Source organism: Protobothrops mucrosquamatus, unplaced genomic scaffold (assembly GCF_001527695.2).
Source record: "Protobothrops mucrosquamatus isolate PMUCROS unplaced genomic scaffold, P.Mucros_1.0 scaffold1926, whole genome shotgun sequence".
In the NCBI taxonomy this organism is placed as follows: Eukaryota; Metazoa; Chordata; class Lepidosauria; order Squamata; family Viperidae; genus Protobothrops; species Protobothrops mucrosquamatus.
In genome coordinates this window covers 45,079-57,228 of record NW_015388047.1, presented here as the reverse complement: position 1 = coordinate 57,228, position 12,150 = coordinate 45,079, and the positions used below count along the sequence as shown (strand labels likewise).

At 36.0% G+C, this 12,150-nt stretch overlaps 1 protein-coding gene and 1 pseudogene across 1 annotated transcript in view; both read left to right on the top strand.

The window, feature by feature from the left end:
- LOC107294363 (deleted in malignant brain tumors 1 protein-like) overlaps window positions 1–6,065 on the top strand; it is a 24,180-nt gene extending 18,115 nt beyond the window's left edge. Inside the window, exons 7-11 of the mRNA XM_029285598.1 lie at window positions 2,076–2,100; window positions 3,312–3,458; window positions 4,357–4,571; window positions 5,578–5,733; window positions 5,974–6,065. Of these exons, the coding sequence (XP_029141431.1) occupies window positions 2,076–2,100; window positions 3,312–3,458; window positions 4,357–4,571; window positions 5,578–5,733; window positions 5,974–6,065 (635 nt within the window). The remainder of the gene's footprint in view (window positions 1–2,075; window positions 2,101–3,311; window positions 3,459–4,356; window positions 4,572–5,577; window positions 5,734–5,973) is intronic.
- Window positions 6,066–6,096: 31 nt separating this feature from the next.
- LOC114923107 lies at window positions 6,097–9,331 on the top strand (annotated as a pseudogene).
- The last annotated feature ends 2,819 nt before the right edge of the window (window positions 9,332–12,150 follow it).

Genomic DNA, 12,150 nt, shown 5'->3' with positions numbered 1-12,150 from the left:
GCTTAATTTTGATGGTGAATGGAAAGAAAGCTGGCATTCCAAAAAGAGCAGGGTAACATCACACATGTGAGTAGGGCAGGAACTTGCAGAGATTTATAAAGGCTTGCTTTTGTCTTGAAGCCTGGCAATCCTATTTTAGGATTTTCTCTACAGCTTTCATCCACCTCAGAATGGTAGACCACCTCAGAATGGTAGACCATTGCATTGCAAAGATGGAAGAGTGGTTAGACAAAAGCAGATGTGAAACTGCATAATCTTGCCTCTTTACAGCCAGAAAATAGAGGCAGGGTCACATGATTTCTCATTTAGTGTCTGCTTTGCTTAGCAGTGGAATTGCTGGTCTTGGTTGTGTTGTTAAGCGAGGATTACCTGAGGGAAGCTTTGATTCATGAAGTGCTCCTCAAACAGTTCAAAGCGCTTTCAAAAAAAATTGTCCTTTATCTCCATTTTATTCCTATTGGCTCTTAAGAGTGTTATGGATTATATGTAGCTTTTGACGATGATGAAATATGTAACTGTTAATCTTTAAGAACCCAGTATAGAGACATTTTAGTAAAATTACACTCGCAGAGAATGCCTCAAACATATACTTTCAATCCTCCTTCAGTTTAGACTGTCAGGTACCCAGTCCTTGTTGTGACCAAGAGTAACAAATAATGTCTAATTTCTTGAATTATTTTTATCACAATCCCACAATCTATTTAATACTTAGAATTAATAATAAATAAATACTTGATATTTGTAAACATTATTATCAATCAGTATGTCTGTGAAACATGAATGTTAATGAAGATTCAACCATTACTGTTTTTTAACCTTGTAATTGAGAGTAAGACAAGGAAGAACATGTTTAGGTTTAATCCATAAGCTATAGAACCTAAGTTCTGAAGCTATCCAACTCTAGGTATATTCCATTTTTCATTCCAGGCAATGTTTTGTCCTCCCACCTTCTCTTATTAATTGGTTCATAATTTAGAGGATCAAAAGGGGCTTTCTCCACTTCACCTGATGCAGAAGATAAGACCTTTCCTACATCAGGAGGCACTTCTCAGAATCATTTATACCTTCTTCTTCACCTGTCATATGAACTATTGCAATATACTTTACATATGACTCTTGTGAGCCACTTGGAAACAACAGCTAGTCCAGAATCCAGAGGCTCAGATTCATGTAGTTATGAACACATTTCACTTTGGCCATATAACACTATTTTGTGAGCTGCCTTAGTTACCAGGTGACTTTCAGCTGCAATTCACAGTCCTGGTTGTCATATTTAAAGATATTTATGGCTCCAAACCTGGATATCTCTGGGATGACTTTCTATCAGTAGATTGTCTTTCTCAAAGCTATTGAGACTTAATAAAGTTATAAAAACTTGAATATTTCAATAGGGCTTTTTAGATGGAGACATAGAGATTTAGATTCTTCCTCTTTTATGAGTATTACTGATTACTACTGTATTAGCATTAATTTGATAATGTATTATTATTATTACAGATATTTATTTTATGCTTTTATTACTAAATTGACATTTCTGCTGTTTGAATCCTGTTTATGTATAGTAAGACTGTAAACTGCTCAGAACAGCATATAAACTTTTTGAAATAAATCAATGTGGAATGCTGTCTTTGAGGAAGTGTACTTCATTGTCCTGCAGTCTTCCCAATCTTATTGTAGATATAAAATTGAAGAAAGCTCCCAAACCATGAATAAATTCTATATTTAGCCTGTAAATCACAGGTGTCAAACTCGCCGCATCATGTGACATGTCACGATGTATCGCGACTTGTTTTGCAGGGGTGATGCAAGCAGCCCGCGGCCCAGCAGTTTGACACCCCTGCTCTAAATCCTTTGTACTATTACCTCATGAAACTATGATTTGACTGACTTTAATTACACATTTTGCTGTTATTGGGTGTACAGGTAGTCCTTGACTTATGAGGATAATTGAGTCCAAAATTTCTGTTGCTAAGCGAGACAGATGTTAAGTAAGTTTTGCCCCATTTTATGACCTTTCTTGCCACAGTTGATAAGCGAATCACTGCAATTGGTAAATTAGTAACATGATTGTTAAGTGAATCTGGCTTCCCCATTGACTTCGCTTGTCAGAAGGATGCAAAAGATGATTACATGACTCCGGGACACTGCAACCGTCATAAATATGAGTCAGTTGCCAATAGTCTGGATTTTGATCATATGATCATGGGGATGTTACAATGGTCATGTGAAAAACATTCATAAGTTACTTTTTTCAGTGCTGTTGTTTTATGAATGGTCGCTAAATAACTGTTGTAAGTCAAGGACTTTGTATTTCTTTTTTATTTTTTATAATCTAACTTATAAAATAAATTGTAAACAGATTTCTCATATATAACAATTCAATCCCATATATAAACCACACTAAGTTCAGTGGGGCTTATTTTCAGAATCACAGTCCATGTGATCTTATACACATTGAGTGACCTGTTTTATATAGGATTAGTATTGTTTCTTTTTTCTTTTTTCTTCCCAGTTGATTTATAGCAAAAATGACACAGTAGACAAAAATAAATTACCTCTAATTACATTACAATTGTTTCTATTATTTCAATTTGATTTAGAGAATCAACCTTCTGCATGTGGTTAGATATTTAGAAAGCTTCACAGTGTTAGTTTAGGAAGAAAAATAGCACTGGTAAAGCAGATATTGACTTCCAATGCAGTAAAGATTAACTTCCAATGCTGAGTAATTCAGTTCCTTTTATAGAAGTTCTTAGCTTTAAGTCTTATGTTAAGAAAAAGAAATAAATGAGGAAAGGTTAGACTTCCATTTCTCTTTTTATAAGTAGAAGCTGATTTTGGATCATAAATATTTGCTCCTTTTTTCTTAGTAGATGAATAGGAATAACAAGACCCACATAACTGTTAATTTCTAATAAGAACTAAGAACTAATAAGTACTGTTTAGAAAGCATTACTAACAAAATTATCCTTAATCCAAAGAATTTGGAGAGTAGGATTTCAGTTCTACCTCACCTAACCTAACAATTAATTCATCATTATTAGTTTGTCTAATTTATATACCTCCACATCTCACAAAGCAAGTAATTCTGGGCTTTCTCCTTAAGATTTTCATGTTCCAGATTAAAAGTTAGACATTGTGGTTCCTTCAGAACATAAAGCTGGAAAGTATCAAAGCATTTGGATTTGGATTCAAGAAAAGCTCAATGGTAGATGTCTTTTTATAATGTGGTTCTCTGCATCCTAATCCTGCATGATACTAATTGCCCTGTGTTTTTTTTTCTTTGATTTCTTTTTAGTAACAGTGTCAAGACATTCTTGTGGTGGATTTCTTGGATACCCATCCGGATCGTTTAAAAGTCCATATTATCCTTCTAATTATCCAAACAATGTGGACTGTCTATGGGAAATACAAGTTAAAAACAACTACCAAATAAGACTTACCTTGCAAAACTTTGTGTAAGTAAAGCTGTTTTTAATGCATGCATCTTGATACCGAGATTGGTTTATTAAATAAATCAAGATGAGTTCAAATTTCAGGGCACATTTTACAAAATGCAATTAGATGGTAAACTTGAGAGAATAGATTTGGCTAGAGATAATTAGTGAAGCCATGGTAGAACTTTACCTTTTTTTACACATAGAGAAATAGGTCCAGTTCCACACATGAAGAGGAACTCATCCAAAGTTTGATGCAATGCTTGAAATGTTTAAATGGACCAATCAATTTTTGTTTTAGTCTGTTAAAATAATCAATTAATATATGAGAATCATTTCAATAGTTCATATTTACTGGGCTATAAATCAAAACCAGCTGATAAAAAATATTGAAAATGGATGTGGTAAGAGAACAGGAGACGAAGGCTTAAATCAACATCCAGTCTTGGATTTCTCAAGCCTCAAAAGGTCCTGAAAAAATGACAGGGGAAACTTCATGAAATAGTTAATATGAGTTTCTGGAAGAGGGGAGAATTTCTGGAATTTTATACATTACAATAAAAAGTCTATATATTCAAATTTTGTACCAAGCACATTAACATTTTTATCCAAATTATTGTTTCTTATAAATTGTCATCGTTATCACTGCCAGCATCCTTATCACAATTAATTGATTAATTAATGAATGGTCAATTCACCAGTTGAAGAGAATTGAAAATGGCTAACTTAGATGAATTGGAAAATTCTAAGTTTGATGATCATTTTTGTTTCATCTCCTTTTACTAGGACTAATCTCTGAGAGAATTTTATTACCTAACACACAAAAAATAAAGCTCCATCTTGGAGTATCAGAGTAAATGTATGAATTACAAACTGAACAATATCCATGTAAAGACTATATTCCTGTTTTGCTTTCCAGACTAGAAGGATGTGATAGATGCCGTTGTGATTATGTTGAAATCTATGATGGGCCTCTCCATACTGGTTCACCGCTTGGGAGAATTTGTTATGGCTCCTATCACACTTTTACATCAAGTTCCAATATGATGACGATTAAATTCCATACTGATAGCAGTGTCACAAGAAGAGGCTTCCTTGCAAACTATTACAGCATCTCTGCAGATCAAAACACAAGTATAAAATTGCCATTAATTTTTCATTTACTGACCTTTTGAATATTATGTTAGTTTAGAATTTCATGATAATTCTTAACATCTTATTCAGTTTTGGCATAATGAGACACAATTTATTTAGTTTTTAATTCTTCATTTTGGTGTACCCTGATGGAAGGTTTGTAAGATAGAATATTTTTGACCCAGATACCTACAGTGTAAGCATGGGCAATGACACCTACAGATTGGATAGTTGAACAACATGTGAATATCCCTGGAATAAAGAACTGTGTAGTTCTAGACAACTATGATTTATATTCTAGAGCAGACATGTCAAACTCACATCACATGATGTTGTGCAACGTATCGGGACAGTTTTGCCATTGCTGGCAATGGGGTGGGCGTGGCTTCCATGTGACGCATCCGGCCCACGCGCCGGCAGTTTGACACCCCTGTTCTAGAGTAAATAATATCTGATTTTCATGTGATCTGCCATCTAACTTCAAGCCAAATTTCAGAAGTTGATCCTTAGCACAGATTTTTAGGTTTTTTGCTGTACTACGATCATAGTGTCATGAAAAAATATTGCAATTCAAATTAATCAAATTATTGATTATCTTGAGATTTCAGTGTATGTGCTTCAAAGAATAAGCATTTTGGACATATAATTATCCTTCAGTTTTTGAGAGACTTTTAAGAATGGAGTTAGATATAAAAGAAGTCAAGCAAAAGTTCAGTATCCAGATGTAGACATGGGTGATGTATGGTGGTCAAGATCCAGAGACTGTTTTTTTCATGGTTTCCTGGAAAGCATCTTTCCAGCATACTTTCAGTTTAAAGCAAAAGTTATTAAGTTGCATATTAATATTTATTAATGTTAAGAATATGTAAAATGATTCGGCAGGCAAACTTTTATTTTGTGCTCCGATGGTGTTAGATTCATACTGTAAGGATGATAATAAATTATTGTCATACTGTATATACAGTACCTCAATGCAGGAATAAGATTTCTTTTTTCTCTTTGACAGCTCTTGTTTGTCTGCCAACCTACATGGAAGCTGTAATTAGTAGAAGTTATCTGAACTCTCAAGGCTATAATCCATGGAGTGTCAGCTTGATGGATCCAAACTGCAGACCAAAGATAACACCATATTATGTTATTTTCAACATACCATATAATGGATGTCGGACCAGAAGAGATGTATGGAGACTTATTAGAATGTTTTTGCTGCATGGCTCACTCGTTCATTAATTCTTTCATTTTTCCTTAAAGCAGAAGTAGGGAGCATTCAATCATTCAAGGATTTATTTAGGACAATGCTCCAAATTGAAATGTGTTTGTGACAAATAACAGGAGCTCAAAGCACAGTGACTGATAGGACCGATTTTCTAATCTGTAGCCAATCATTTCTCTATTTTCTTAGGTTTCTTTCTAAAGCTATACCCTCAGTGTAGGTTAATTTTTCATGGACGTTTTGAATATGGGAATGCCTATATTCTGACCGACATCTATTGACACAAATCAATATTTTTATAGCATCTCTAACATGATTGGTCCAGATAAAAAGGATCTTATATTAATTGTTTCATGTTTCAAACAGGTTGATGCTGATACTATTACATATTCAAATGAGATCTCAGTAATTGCACCTGCACAAGACTTTATAAGAAGAATACCAGATCTTCTCGTGCATGTCAACTGCAAGATGCTTCATCACACTTGGATAGAGACAGTATACATCGCTCGGCAAACAAAAGAGATTAATGAAACACAATATGGCCTATATAGTGTGAACCTTACATTTTATGACTCATCCTTCTGGAAACCAGTGAATGATGTACCTTATTATGTCGTATTAAATCAAAGGTTATATTTGCAAACTTATCTCTATAGTTCCGATTCCAACTTGCAGCTGTTTTTGGATACTTGTACAGCATCACCCTATTACAATGATTTTACAAATCTAACTTACGACATTATCAAGAATGGGTAAGTACTTCATCCTCTTGCAGGCTATTTGGTTTTATGGGGAAATTAATTTTGATTGCTTTTAGTTTTCCAAACATTTATGTAGCATTTGATAGTTTGATAGTTAAAATATGGCCAATCCCTCTAGGTAGATCACACCAGAAACAATATTCACAATCCCATTTCAGTTGTGTTTTCATGTCAACATGATTCTCTCTCTCTCTTTTGGAGTTTGCATGTAACATAATTCTAGGAGTAAATGCTTCAATACATAAGACTATGCCTGGCCAAAAGTTCTAGAAAAGTTGCACTATTATACTAGACCATATCTAACAGGAAACCTATTGTAATACATTTGGAATCTCAGGATCATTGTCACTGTAGAAATTTTCTCTCACCCCATATAGAATTCCTAATTTGTATCAAATTTTCTGCAGAGGATTCACATTTGCTATGGGTTTGAATGTGGTAATCCACAAAAGTGTTGATTACATCATTCCCATCTACCCGCTTACTTCCTTCATGATACAGATCGCTTAATCTCCTACATTCTATCTTTACTCTGCTACCGTTATATATACAAAAGGCAAAGGTTTAAAACTGATATAACCAGAGGCCCTTTCATTGGGACTGTCCATGCTAATTATACCCTGAGTTGCAGTATTCTAGAAAGTTCTGGCCTTTTGATAAGAGAGATCCAGATAGCATACATTCTCATTTGTTCACTTCTCTCTCTCTCTCTCTCTCTCTCTCTCTCTCTCTCTCTCTCTCTCTCTCTCTCTCTCTCTCTCTCTCTCTCTCTCTCTCCCTCCCTCCCTCCCTCCCTCCCTCCCTCCCTCCCTCCCTCTCTCTTTCTTTCTTTCATTCCCTATCTGCTTTTGATTTCCTTCTGCCTTATGTAACCAGTAGCTACATTTAAACCAGGAATATGCAACCCAAGACCCTCAAAATAATAGATGACTCTTGAATTTTATATTTTTTCCCCATAGACCATCACAGATTGTTATTAGACTGTCATTTTTAATGCCACAGAAGGAAAATTCTTAAATAAGGGATTTATTTACATCAAACATATGTGTCAGTTAAATCAAATCAAATGTAACTCTGGCTTTCCTCACCCACTACATTTTGGAGTGCAGTCTGTAGCATGTAGCCAAAGGGCCATCTGTGGATTTTGACCTTGAAGAATTTAATTAAGGCAATATATTTATTTCCTTGAGATTAAAATCAGAAGAGATTTCAATGACATGGGTTGCATGTGAACGTTTTATTCATTGCTCTGAAACCAAGCCCCTGCAGTGTTCCTTGTTCCTGGTAAATAATTCTGAATCAGAATATATGTGTATTGACAAATCATTTGGCAAGTAGTTTGGATAGTCTTTTTCATCAAAAGTTAAGGTTTACCTCTTCTGACCTGGCATTGATTTTCCATGAATGTCTGTACTACTTGCTAATGTCATTAAAGACAGCAGCCACTAGAACATATTGTAACTAATGATTCCCATACATTGATTTATGTAGTTTGAAAGTTCTGGCCTGAAAGAATACAAATTCATTTAATTGGATGACATTTGCAGCGGTGGTTTTATTGTTTTTTTGTGTTGCCAAAGCATGTTCAGCATTTTTGAATATTAACAATTCCATTGTGAGAAATCAGAAATATTGTCTGAAATATAGGAGGCGTTTATTGGAACTAATGGCATCTAGGAAAGGGGGAGGGGATGTCAAAAGAGGCAAGACCCTTTTGTAGTGAAGACCCTTTTGTAGTGCATTAAAGCCACAATAACACTCTTGCTTGTTTAGACTTCCCTTTCCATAGATACCAATGTTGGAACTCAAATAAAGTGCTATATTTCATATTCAGATGTTTTTAAGATTTTTCTCAATGACTTCAACCGGATGTATCTTTTGTTTCAGCATTGTACAGGATGCTGTTTTTGTTTTACTTCCATACACAGAACATTCATTGCATCTAGATTATTTTAATGTGAACATTTTGTAAATTAGAATATAATAAATGCAAGTACTGGCATATTAATTAATACCAATAAATCTTCCTTTATTTTGTTTCTCTGCAGGTGTGTTAAAGAGTCTACTTATCAGACTCACTACGCCCCATACAGAAACACTCTTCGCTTTTCTTTCCAAGCCTTTGCCTTCATGGGCAGACATCCAGCAGTTTACCTGCAGTGNGGTGGTTTGCAGATCCTATGACTATAACTCAAGATGTAATCGAGGCTGTCTGCTCAGATCCAAGAGAGATATAGGCTCCTATCAGGAGAACCTAGATGTCATTATTGGCCCCATCGAAGTTCTGAAGGATGGTGTTCAGAACAGAAACTTTGGTAAACTGAAGCAAAATTTCTTTAATGGTTCTAAAAATAATCAGTGCCGCTCAGTTCTTTCAAGATGATAGTGCAAGTAGCATGAAAAATTGGGAGAATTGCTGGAAAGCAAGATATAATTTGAAATTACTGTTATAACCACAGTCCTGATTCATGCTGCCTGTTCTGCAGTATTCCTTATTCCTGATAAATAATGTTCAGTCAGGTTATATGCATATTGGCTTATGATTAATTGATCACTAATTTCTAGGATGCTTTTCGATCACAGTTCAAGTAGATGAGGTAACATCATTTTTTTTTTTGTTTTTTGCAGAAGCAAAGCAGGAAGCCCAGGAAAATTTGGCAACTCCTGACTCCCATGTACCTTACATTGTTGCTGCTGCCGTCCTTGCACTTGTTGTCATGACTCTTGCAGGAATTATTCTGAAAAACAAGTGGAAAAGATCAATTCCATATGAAATAATGTGAGACTTAAAATCTTGTGTTATAAACCAAGGCTTGAGTTAATTGTGATGGATTTAATCACAATTGGATGGATTGTGTCCTCAACAGTAATACTGATATTTCTCCAATATATTAAAATTTTTGTGATTTATGTTGATTTTGCTTTTACATTAAAGTTAAAAACTAGGAAATTAGGACCTGATAAGTTTGTTAACATCTATAGTAGCAACCTGAAAATATGCTTATTTCCCCCCTAAAATGAATACTATCTAAAAATATATGTTGATTGGATTATACAGGTTATCATGAACATATTTATGCATTTAGATTATACATGCACACAGAAACACACAGAGAGACACATACACACACACATTCACATACAAGCTACATCAAAAAAACCCTCTGCTTAAGCTTCCCAGTTGTTATCAGTTGTTATCAATTCAAGGTATACTAGGCATATATTTCTATGGTCATTTGTCATATTCTTGAACACACTATCCCAGTGATGGAGAACCTTTTAGAGACCTAGTGCCCAAACTGCAACCCAAAACCCACTTATTTATTGCTGGGTGCCAGGTGGGCGTGGCCCACCGGGTGGGCATGGCTGTGGTGGTCATGGCAGATTGAGTGGGTGTGGCCAGGGTGGGCGTGGCCAGCTCAATGTTGCTCGTGGGGAGGAACGCCTGTGGGGGCCGGGCAGGGTTGGGGGAGATCCAGGGGGATCTCTGGCAGTTGGGGCAGGGGCAGGAGGCTCACAAGGCAAGGGGAGGCAGGGCGGGGGTGCCATTGTCACAGGGCAAGGCGAGTCAGGGGCCGGGGCGGCTGCTGCCTGACACTATCAGCCCCTGCACACAGAGGCCAGCGAGCGCATGGGTGCTGGGATGCATCCAGCCATGTGGGACCTCAGTGAGTTAGTGGGCGGTTCGTTGAAGAGGGACAGTTGCCATTTCCGGAGCATGGCGCACGTGCCCACAGACAGGGCTCTGAGTGCTGCCTCTGGCATGCGTGCCATAGGTTTGACACCACTGCACTATCTAGAGTAAAGGGATGGGGCTGGGATTTCATTCCGTATAATGTGGTTCACATGTCTCTTCGGTCATTCCCAGTCCAGGATGAAGGTATGCAACAAGCACCTCTGTTCTCTTTAGTCTTGCTATTTAGCTAAATAAAACTCTAGCAGGAAGCTTGTTTCTGAAAGTTCTACAATTTTTATCAAGTCATCTCCAGTCTGGCTAGCTTAACTCTACTATCAATTGAGAAAAAGTGTTTGAAGAGAAGTTATATTTTCATTATAAAATTGTACAATGTGAGAAATATTGATGTGGATTTGAAATTGTACTGATAATGAGTTCATATTAAGCAAAGTACATGTTGCAAAGTACATGTTGCAAATTCAGGAAAATTAGTCTAATGATTATTTCTCAAAGAACAGCATGGCCAGCTATTCAAATCATTTGCCAAGAGTCAAAGTTCGATCAGATAGTCCCTCAAGGCAACCCATACAGCTGTACCTTCACAGAACACTAGGAAAGGTTAAAAAAAAAAAAAAAAGATAAATTGTAAACTCTTTAGAATATAAAAAATATGTAGTTTTCCACAGTAATCCCTATAATATTATGGTTATTTATTCAGCTGACTATAAAGATGCACACTTAGATGTTCCTAGGCCCTGGTAAGAAATGGGTATAGAGAGCATAATGATTATAATAGTGGAAACAGATACTTGAATATAATCCATAGCATCCCTGGAAGAACTAGTCAGAGTGAAAAAAACAAGGATGTTACATCAATAAAGGAGAATATTTGTAACTCAGTGTTGAAATGAGGCATCATCCTCAGTGCTGTCTGAGCTTGGTTGTTTTCTTGAAGACATTTCATTAACCCAAACTAGGTGACATCATCAGCACTGATGATGTTACCTAGTTTGGGTAATGACGGGTCTGCAACAAAACAGCTAAGCTCAGAGAGCACCAACGACCCGTCAAGGATGCTAAAGTAGATGCAAAGTTGAAAAAGAAGGAATTTCCTTATTCCTGCTGAATTTAGATATGTATACTTTTAAATAGGTCTCCTTCCAAAAAATGGAGAATGTTCATCAATAAAAATGCTCCTATAAACCAAATCTCAGTGGTTTCTCAAATATGGAAAAGGAGAATAAAGGCGTAGGCATCATCTTTCCTTATTCTTTAACAACAGCTTTAAGAATGAAGTCATGGGAATTGCATGTGCAGTGAAGTCCTGTTTCAAAAAGCAGTTTATCTGTTTCCGTTTGGATGCATTTAAGACTAATTCTCCATGGTTTGCTTGTTACTTAAGTGTTCCCCTGCTTTTCACTCAACAAATTGTTAAACACATGTTACACATATTGGCAACAATACACTGAATAGCAAAGGATCAATACCCTTGCAGAATTAAGCAGAATTATCTATAAGATATCTGGAAGTTGATTTATGACAACCAGACTCCTTTTCTTGTTGGTTCAAAACATTTCACTGCATATCGAAGTAGCTTCTTCAGTCTGACTGACTCTGAAGAAGCTACTTCGATAAGGAGCAAAATGTTTTGAACCAACAAGAAAAGAAGTCCACACAACTCTATCCGGATGGACTGAGAATCTTCCTCAACCTAGAAGATATTTTTCCCCCAGAAAGTTGTTTTTAAAATGACCAGAGATTGATGTTCATTAGTTGTGTGTTTATGCATCAACACATTTCGCCATTATTGACCCTTACTATGTTCACATTCATGTTGATGAAGATAAACTAGTGAATTTCCTTGTAAATATTTTTTTTGCAGACACTATTGCTGATAAAGATTAGTTTGCCTTAGATTTACAAATT